The sequence below is a fragment of the Hypomesus nipponensis genome, chromosome 11, assembly GCF_054491055.1.
Source record: "Hypomesus nipponensis isolate SF chromosome 11, ASM5449105v1, whole genome shotgun sequence".
NCBI classification, from domain to species: domain Eukaryota; kingdom Metazoa; phylum Chordata; class Actinopteri; order Osmeriformes; family Osmeridae; genus Hypomesus; species Hypomesus nipponensis.
The window spans coordinates 4,158,945-4,169,371 of NC_140371.1; the positions used below are offsets into that span (position 1 = coordinate 4,158,945).

Consider the following 10,427-nt stretch of genomic DNA (forward strand, 5'->3'; position numbering starts at 1 on the left):
AAACAAGCCCTCGCTAGCCACTGGAGCGTTGAGCAGGGCGGACTTGTCCGCCTCCCTCATGGCCGTTAGTGACAGCCACAGGTGGCGATGAAGTACAACGCTGTTGCCCATCGTTCTGCCAGCGCAAATCGCTGCCCCCTGATTCAGGTGGAGCGCGGCGGATGCCATCCTGGCAACCCACGACGTCTCCTCGGCCGACAGTCCCTCAGGTCTCTCCGTAGAGAGCTTGGAGACTGCCGCCGTCAGAAGGGCGGCGTTCCCAGAGGCAGCCGCTGCCTGCGCACCCCAGACATACGCCTTGTCTGCCAGAGAGGCAGTAAGCTTGTCCCGGGCTGATGGCAGGGTCGCCTTCCTCGCCGTCATCCAGGTGCTTGCCCCTGGTACAAGGTAAGCTACGAGGGACGGCTCCAAGGGTGGGGGACCGGACTTGGCTGCCTCACCCAGCCCGCTCACCCTCGTGAACGGGAGGAGCGCCTTGACCGGGGCGTTAGCCACTAATGGCGCTTCCCATGAGCCCTGCACATAATCTGCCAGTTTCGGCATAGTGGGGCACAAGGGCTTTGAGGCTTTCATGCGCTTAGCATGAGGGCCGACATCCCACGGGTCATCTTCCTCCACAGGAGGAGAGGCCGGCAGGGGAACGCCCATTATTTCTGCTGCCTTCGCGATGACAGACGGGAAGTCTGCCCTGCGAGACAGCACTGAGGAGACGGGAGGGGCGGGAGCCGGCTCCTCATCATCCTCTGAGGCTGAGGATAACCCGCGCCCTTTTACCTCAGAGAAGTGAGGGGGGGTTGACCGCAACACGCCTGGGAAGAAAGCCTCCACAGGAGGTTCCCGCCCAGATGCGTGCACCTCAATAGCCGCCTCGAGGTGGTCCTCAAATTCCGAACTCTCCTCCTCGGAGAGCAGAGCAGAGACCACATCCTCGAGGGGCTCCTCCACCTGAAAGAAGTCGTGACGCAGCCGCCTCTCCGAAACGGAGAGACCAGCGCACGACAAGCAGACAGGAGAGTCCACCAAACCGTCCCTGGCATGCCGAGGTCCCAAACACACGAAACAAAATTCGTGGTGGTCTCCATCGGCCTCCAAGAAACGGCACCGGCATTGGGCTCTTAAAAGAGCCTTGCGCGGGAGCGGCGGAATGGAAAAGCTCATCTTAGGAATTCGTAATTCTTCAGCCACTAAATTCGAACAACCCGTGCTGAATTTTTTGGGAGGATGAGTGATGGCTGTCATCCCTTTATATAGGGCACCTGTGTGAGAGACAGGTGTGTATACATTTTAATCTTCAGTCATTAGCTGCACTAGGCAGCGGGTAAACCAATAGGAGCAGAGCTCCCCTATGGGGCGGAGCTCCACGAAATAGAACCACAGCACTAAGTAAACCTACACGGGTTGCTGTGCTGGTCATTCTGCATGTCATGTAGGCCAACATAGTATAAGCCGGCGCTCATCCCTTAGGAATGGACAGGAAATTATTGCCGTGGGTCAACAGGCCAAGTAATTTGACATATATTAATGCTGTATTGTTTGGCTTGTCACTGGTGTAAACCAGGTCGATCTGAAATGCAAGAATGCATTGAGGCCACATGTTTGTTTTTTTACACATTTTGTAATCGACTACGTGCCCGCCACTGGGCGCAGCGGTGCGAAGGATAAGGGCGGAGCCACAGGTTTCAAGTGTGGGCGGGAACGGACGCTAGGTCCCTGCGTCCAATTGCCAAAGGAGAAAGCGTCGACGGTCTGCCAATCAGTCTGCTCGGGAGAGCAATCCAATCAGCGGACGACAAACCGACGATATAAACTTTTTCTATCGCTTTAGGATTTACGTTTCACTCAGAAACGAGAAGGCAAGCATCATGGCCAGAACCAAGCAGACCGCTCGTAAATCCACCGGTGGCAAAGCCCCGAGGAAGCAGCTCGCCACCAAGGCTGCTCGTAAGAGTGCACCAGCCACTGGTGGCGTGAAGAAACCTCATCGTTACAGGCCCCGGACCGTGGCTCTGAGAGAGATCCGTCGTTACCAGAAGTCCACCGAGCTGCTTATTCGCAAGCTGCCTTTCCAGCGCCTGGTTAGGGAAATCGCCCAGGACTTCAAGACTGACCTGCTTTTCCAGAGCTCCGCTGTGATGGCTCTGCAAGAAGCCAACGAGGCTTACCTGGTCGGCCTGTTCGAGGACACCAACCTGTGCGCCATCCACGCCAAGAGGGTCACCATCATGCCCAAGGACATCCAGCTGGCCCGCCGCATCCGCGGAGAGCGCGCTTAGACGTTGCCCGGGATCATTTGACCTCGAAACCCACAAAGGCTCTTTTAAGAGCCACCTCACTGTTTTTACCAAAAGACAAATTCCTTGTGTCAGACGTCTTGGTCATGCGTGTTGAAATGTTCTTGGGTCTAACCATTAACTATTGTCACTCGAAATGCGAACTCCCGTCAATGCTAGCTGGCTAGCAAATTTAAATTGGATGTATAGCTGCATAAGTGTTTGTAAGTGAATTATAGTACTAGAACTAATATTTAATATAAAATGTATGTAAATGTTACAAAAAATATAGAATAGTGCATTATGACATGCAATTAGGTGGAGGAACTTGTATAGATGTCAGTGTGAGTCCTTGGCCTTGTTCAAGAGGCCAGCAGCAGACGGGAAGAAACGATAGTTAATGGAGGTTGCTCCAGTTCTATAAGTGGAGCGGAGCCCCATAGAGGAGCTCTGCTCCTATTTGTTTACCCGCTGCCTAGTGCAGCTAATGACTGAAGATCAAAATGTATACACACCTGTCCCTCACACAGGTGCCCTATATAAGGGGGTGACAGCCATCACTCATCCTCCCAAAAGTATTAAATACAGCCGGGTTGAATAAGTCGAGCTGGGCCTGCAGCCCTATGGGGCTCCGCTCCACTCATAGAACTGGAGTTACCTCCATTAACTATCGTTCTATTTCGTGGAGCTCCGCCCCATAGGGGAGCTCTGCTCCTATTGGTTTAGGCGGAGCGAGCGAGGCCAAATATACCCCCAGTGAGACCAAATCTAAAAAGACACAATCTCACAAGGCACCGAGGACAGACCTGCTGATGTAAATAATACACCGGGTCTGTCCTCCCGGTGAGGCCGCTACTGTGACACAGAGAGCCGTCCAGGGTGAAAACAGGAAAGAGTTTACTCAAAAAATCATGTTGTTCCTCTCGCCTGCACACCAGCTAAGCTGGAGGGGCAACAGAACACATCCAGTATAGACATCTCAACTGAGAATGTCTGACTGTCCCACATTTGGCGATATAACCAACGAACAACTCGCATCTAGGGCCCACAAGAACCTCGCGAGTTGTCATCTCGTTACACCTGATCCACAAGTCATGCTGAGGACAGAATAAGCAAACGATGAGGAGGAAACGTCCAACAGATAATATCGCACAAATAGTGAAGGCGACGACCAAGACGCTGCTTCACAAATCTCCTCCACTCCTACCCCCCTGAGGATGGCGGCTGAGGCCGCCACTCCTCGGGTGGAATGAGCCCGAATGCCAGGTGGCACGGGACATTTCATAGACTTGTACGCGAGACCAATAGCCTTGCAGAGCCAGTGAGAAAGTCTCTGTTTGGAGAGTGGTAAGCCAGTCCTCAATCCACCGTAGAAGATCAGTAACTGGGGAGAAGATCTGATACCTGCTGTGCATTCCAGATAGCGCGAGAGAGCGCGCACTGGGCACAGACTATGTAAGCGTCTTTCCTCCTCTCCGCTGTGCGGAGGTGGGAAAAATGCTCTCAGTTCGCAGCTCTGTGCCCTGAACGCTCAGCTAATCACATTGGGGATAAAGGCCTGATTAGGGCGCAACACTGCTCTTGTTCGATCACCCGAAATGATCAAACAATCCGCGTGTGCGAACAAGTCGCTCACTCGCTTAGCCGTAGTCAAAGCGAGGAGCAGACTCGTTTTGAGAGAAAGCAGACGTAATGACACATTGTCTAAGGGCTCGAAAGGTGGTCCACACAGAGCGTCAGAGATAAATCCCATGTAGGTGCTGACGCTCTCGGAGGTGGCCTGAGCCTACACCAGCGGGTAGCGGTGCAGCGGTGACCAGCGGGTGGCTGAACAATGTTGTCTTGGCGAACCCCTCGTGACATGCCGAAATGGCAGCCGCGTAAACATGCACAGTGCTTGCGGCAAAGATACATTTTTTTCCGGGATTATCAATCTAAATTAATGCATTGACTAATAAAGTAAATTGTTACACCTCAAAATTTAGATTTTACTGGGGCACAGCAGATTTATACAGGGGTACGTGCCCCAGTAAAAAGGGACTAACGACGCCCCTGCCGAGAATGTTCGGATGCCAGGCATCCTGGTGGTTGGTGAAGGGGCATGGAGGGGGGTTGGGCAGGGGGAATGGAGCATTCGAAGTTAAGACCAGGTTTAGCGTCTGTCACGGCTCCCTCTTGGATCCGTGACTACCTGGTGATTCTTCCTTCAGTTGCATATCCCAATATAGTCAACTACCTGGTTTTCTCGCCAAGCCTATACACAGCGGAAGACCTTAAATCCTACAATGGTTTGGAGGCCTATAACCAGATGGTGTGTGGATGGGTGAGGGAGACGCAGTACCAAGTTATCAACGACCGTTGTGTTGTAAGTAAGTAATGCAACAACGTCTTTAACCAACCTAACCTTAACTGTATGATATCATTGCGATACTCAAGGTGTAGCCAAGTGACTCTCAATCCTGTTTTTTCCCTGGTAGATCTTGGTTGAGCATTGCCAAACACAAGCGCCTCCTTTACATTGATAATCTCTGACATTCCTCTCCTTGGTTTTTAATAACTTTTGGAAGTCGATAATATTGCAAATGTTTTTCTCGATCTGTCCTATTGGTACAACCTGAAATACGGCAATAATTAACCATTTTCCTTGACAACGTCGGGCATAGTTATACTTCAGTGCCTGTGCTTTGTTGTGATGCGGAGTGCCTCCAATATGGCGACTTCCGGTCTGATGACGCGCAGTGAAAACCCTCTATGCAGTGGATTAAATCTGTTGGAAGTTGTACCCATTGTTGCCAGGTCCACGGTTTTCGGTTGTTTACCCGGTCAACTACAAATCGATGTTTGATCAATTAATCAGGACAACTATAAATCAATGTTATTCCAATGTACCCTAAGTACCCTATGTTGCAATAATGATTCAACGTTTATTTAGCATTGAGATTTCAATCTCAAGCATTCTGATGATTTAGATGGAAAATCAATATTAATTCAATGTCGTCTTGCTATCTGGGTTAGTGTCCTATCAACATAATTGCAGGTGTGAAAGGGTCTATACAAGTCATTAAAAAAATATGGGATTCTTGTTTTTTGTCACATAGCCATGTGAAAGGTTGGATGTGGAAGCTGCAATCATGATTTATTCACCTGGCTGGTTTTAACCCTTGTGCTGCCTTCGGGTCACATGACCAAAAGGTTCATAATGAACCATTGTACTGTTTACCCAATTTTACCCAATAGAAAAACCAATACAAATCATTTTCTTTTAACCTTCGCAATGTGGGGTCTGAGACAGCCCAACGGTAAAAAAAAAATGCTTCACTTTGTTTTTGTATTCGGTAAAGTTGTCGCAATACGATGGTGGGTCACAATGACTGATGGGTCAGAATGACCTAAGAGAACACAAGGGTTAAATGGGCTGCCGGGGCGTGTTTGAGTGTCTCTGCTATGATGAGCTCCACAGCCTTCTCTCCCAGTCCCGTCTTCCACTTCATCAAAGTGTCTGCAATTCAAAGTCATGAACTTATTTTCAGCACCAATTTGAACGCTCTGTATAAGCCATAGTTCATGGCACCTCCAAACACCTACCACTCTCTTTCGGAACTCCGGCATCCACAAGTTTCCGCAGGCCGCCACACATTTAAAAAATAAAAGTTCATATCCTGTTCTCCTATTCTAAAATGGCCGCGGGGCTGTTACACAACAGTAAACAAAAGCTGCAAGACACCCAATGCAACTGCCACGAGACACTTGCGTCCCACTATCAACAGAACGGTAACTGTCATGTGCCAGTAGAGGCACTGGCACGTACCACTAGCTACTGCCATATACCGCTTGCTCCACTGTCACGTACCACTCGCTACAGTAGAGTACAGTTCTAACTGCTACTGGACTCCCATTCATTTTGCAATCGACCACGATCACTCTCAGTGGAACTCTGGTAGAACTGCAACAACATTTGGTACAATGGGGCTTAACAGGGAGTGGGCAGGTTCACCTTGCTGACGGCAGAGCCTGTTTAAGGAGAGCCTGCCCACTGGAATCTGTGAAAGGAGAGCCTGCCCACTGGAATCTGTGAAAGGAGAGCCTGCCCACTGTAATCTGTTTAAGGAGAGCCTGCCCACTGGAATCTGTGAAAGGAGAGCCTGCCCACTGGAATCTGTGAAAGGAGAGCCTGCCCACTGGAATCTGTGAAAGGAGAGCCTGCCCACTGGAATCTGTTTAAGGAGAGCCTGCCCACTGGAATCTGTGAACGGAGAGCCTGCCCACTGGAATCTGTGAAAGGAGAGCCTGCCCACTGGAATCTGTTTAAGGAGAGCCTGCCCACTGGAATCTGTGAAAGGAGAGCCTGCCCACTGGAATCTGTGAAAGGAGAGCCTGCCCACTGGAATCTGTTTAAGGAGAGCCTGCCCACTGGAATCTGTGAAAGGAGAGCCTGCCCACTGGAATCTGTTTAAGGAGAGCCTGCCTACTGGAATCTGTGAAAGGAGAGCCTGCCCACTGGAATCTGTGAAAGGAGAGCCTGTCAAGCCAGACAAATATCTGAACTTGAAGTTGTCGTTATAGCCCGTTCCTGTGTATCTATAGTAAACGTTATTTATTAAAGGGGCGATTGATTGCAGAACGGAATTTACCTTGTCACAGTTGAATAACGACAGTTCAGTGGGTAAAATGGACATACAGTGAACCTCAAAGTCCATTGACACCTCTTTCCTATGTAAATCTCACAATTACATTTTTTTTTTTTTTTATACCCGCTGTGATGTCCCGACGGGGCTCCACCTTTTTTGGCTCGCTGCGCGCTGCTCTATGTACTTCCACAGAATTACAGAGAAGAACGTTTTTCTAGCATGTGGAAAATGGACTACGGGAATAAATGCAGTGTTCCAGATTGTACAGTGAATGCTGTCACTGAGTCTTCATAAGGAACCAAATACTCAATGGACTGTGTCATGATTCATATGGGAAGATCTGTGCAGTTTGACCCTCAATTACACATGTGCTCGAACCATTTCACAGAGAACAGTTTTAAGGATTTTTGGGGGGATCTTCGAAAGGTCATTCTGCCTCCCCAGCTTTCCCACCTCTGACTGCTGCTGAGCAAGCCCAACTCTACAACCTCTCCCAATGCAGCACACAAGAGGAGCAGATCATCAAACCAGTAGTCCTGTCTGTTGTCAAAAAGTATGCAGCATCCCATGTGCAAAAGGCTGTCATGCTGGATCTACCAGAACCCCTCACCAACTTGTATAACAAGCAGATAAGAGACCTCAAACTAGCAGAGTTACAAGATCGAGCAGAAGTACTATTTGAAGACATAACTGTGACCAAAGAACAGGTGCAGAAAATTGCATCATTGCTGGAATGTGTGTGTGTCTGTGTCAGAGAGAGAGAGGCATGGGCACGATCAAACAGTGGAAACGTAAAAACATACTCTGTGATTTTGTCCTTACAAGACATAATTCAAACTGCAAAGTGTTTAGCCTATTTATATTTGTAAAACACACAACACTGTACTTTTGCCAAACTGTTACCACTGTCAACCAACCAAAATGACACACACACACACACACACAAACACACACACATTGTTCAAAAGCAAATATTATCTCGTCTTTTGGACATTCATCATATTGCACTGGTTTTCATTTATTGTAATAAAACAGTGCACTAATCTGTTTATTTTTAAGTTACACATTCCGCATTGATTAAAAAATAAAAACACATGTGTTTTTAACGGTAGCATAATTTAATACTGAAATAAATGATTTCTCCGGTCTCTTTGCACCCTATTGCCCTGCAAGGACTCTAAGATCTCAAGATGCCGGTTATCTGGTAATACCCCAAATTAAGAAAAAACTGCTGGAGGTAGGGCGTTCTCATATAGAGCACCTCTTCTCTGGAACAAATTACCTGTCTCAATTAAGGAGGCTGATACTGTTTCGACATTTAAAACTAGATTAAAAACGTTCTTGTTTAGTAAATTCTATGTTTGTTAAAGGTAAGTATGTGTGTACTTTCTATGTAAACCTGGGGTGTGCATTTGCCTATGTGTGTATCACATGTAACTTTTAAATTGTGATTTTAGCTTATGTTCACACTGCCCATTTAAATGTTACAAATTAAGTAAACCTGTTATTGTATATTGTTACTGTAATAGTTCCGTTGCTGTATATTGTTACTGTTATAGTTTTTGTTACTAGTTGGAGACAACGGGGGACTGGTTGTTTTCATCCTTATTCGTATAAATATAACCTATTTTAGAGTTGTTTCCCCCGGAACAGATTTCATTTCATTTCCGGATCCCTCTCTGAATTGCTCCTCCCAAGGTTTCTTCCATTTTTTCTCCCGTTGGGAGTTTTTCTGGGAGTTTTTCCTTGTCTTCCTTGAGGGTTTAGGTTGGTTGAGGAGCAGTTCTATGGGCGTATGTGAAGCCCTCTGTGACATGCTTGCGTATAAAAAGGGCTATACAAATAAATTTGATTTGATTTCAGATTCAGATGTTACGTACTTATGTTAATGAACAGTTAATTAACAGTTTGGATCGTCACATTTTCAGAGTTATATTGTAGAGGAGGAGACCCGAGCCCAAGTCCAAAATCTTGTTTGAGCAAAGGAGTGGTAGGGTAACAGGATCTACCTTCAGAGCAGCCACAAAGACAGACATCAGAAAGCCTGCAGTGTTTCTGATAAGACAAATATGCTACCCAAAGTCCCATAGTTTCACCAGTGAGGCTACCAGGTATTCATGAGCATAGAATTGTTAGGGTAAAATGGGGCATGCAGTGTATAACTGCTCCTGTGTATAAAACTGTCATTTCCGGATGGTGTACAATCAAGTGAATGTGATGTATGTAAAAGAACAGGGAGGGTAAATCCAGGAAGTACTATTCTAAAAAAGCAGGAGTGTAAAACCAAGTAGTATCAGTTGGAAAAAGCAGGGAGGTACCAATTTACTATTATATTACATTACTATTGTCCAAAACTGGTTTGGTGTTTTAAGCCCCCAACGGCGCCTTCAAGGCAACGAGGGGATGGGTAGGTTTAAGGTTGAGGTGCCTCTAAGGAGCCATTGGGGGCTTAAAACACCATCAAGCTCCAAAACTAATGTTATTGTTGTTTCTTGAGATGGGGATGTCAGGACAAGGAATTGTCAAGAAAATACTATGAAATGCAGCATCGCCTCTCACACATGGATGTCATAGTGGGAACAGCTGGATTCAGGATTTCACCCCTGCACCCATTTATTGGGGCCTCACCTGATGGCATTGTTTCCTGCAGCTGCTGTGGTTCAGGTGTCATTGAAATTAAGTGCCCCTTTTCTGTAAAGGACCTTTCTGTTAATGAGGCAGCAAATTCTGTTGCACACTTTTGCCTTGAAAAAGATGTGCAAGAAAAAATGAGACTGAAGCGGGACCATGCATTCTATTTTCTATTCTTTTCTATTCTATTCTTTGATTACTGACAAACGATATTGTGATTTCATTCTGTGGACTGAAAGAGAAAGTACTTCACCTTTTGTTGAACGTGTCACACCTGACGTGGCATCATTTGCCAAAGAATTGGAATGTGCTTGTGACTTCTTAAAAAAATGTATCATCCCAAGTTCAAGTTCAAGTTTATTATCATTTACCCATAAACAGCATTTATCAGTAATGAAATTATTTGTGCTCAATGTCCGTTCAATTTAAAGAATAAATACATTAAATACTGGAGAATGGAGAAAAAGGGTAGGAAAAAGAGAAAAAAATTGTGCAAAAAGATTTTTCAAGGACAGTTCAGCATCCTGATGGCATGTGGGTAAAAACTATCCCTGTATCCCAGAGCTGCTAGCCAAGTATTTTTCTGCACCAAAACCAGCAGCATTTGCCGATCATAGTCAACAACAGTGGTGCTACTGCCGTGAGCCAGAAGCAGGGAACATGTTGGTCTGTGCATCAGGGTTTTGTTCAGCCAAAAAGTTTCACCAAACCTGCCTTCATATGAAAAGGGTCCCAAAACTGTGGGTATGTCCCAGCTGCCGAAAAGTAACCAATGCCCAAAAAAGAAAAAAACCTTAGTGAGGAGACTGTGAAATGAGTTAATAGTAGTAGCTGATACTACCCTCTTATTTATGAATAAACAGTTGTTAAACCAATGTTGTTCTCTTCCCCATCTTTA

At 46.7% G+C, this 10,427-nt stretch overlaps 1 protein-coding gene across 1 annotated transcript; it reads left to right on the top strand.

Annotated features, from left to right (window-relative positions):
- Positions 1-1,862: 1,862 nt before the first annotated feature.
- On the top strand, positions 1,863-2,301 carry LOC146267777 (histone H3-like). The gene has a single exon (XM_084709499.1). The coding sequence runs from the start codon at positions 1,863-1,865 to the stop codon at positions 2,271-2,273; it is 411 nt and encodes a 136-aa protein (XP_084565625.1). The 3' UTR covers positions 2,274-2,301.
- Positions 2,302-10,427: the final 8,126 nt, after the last annotated feature.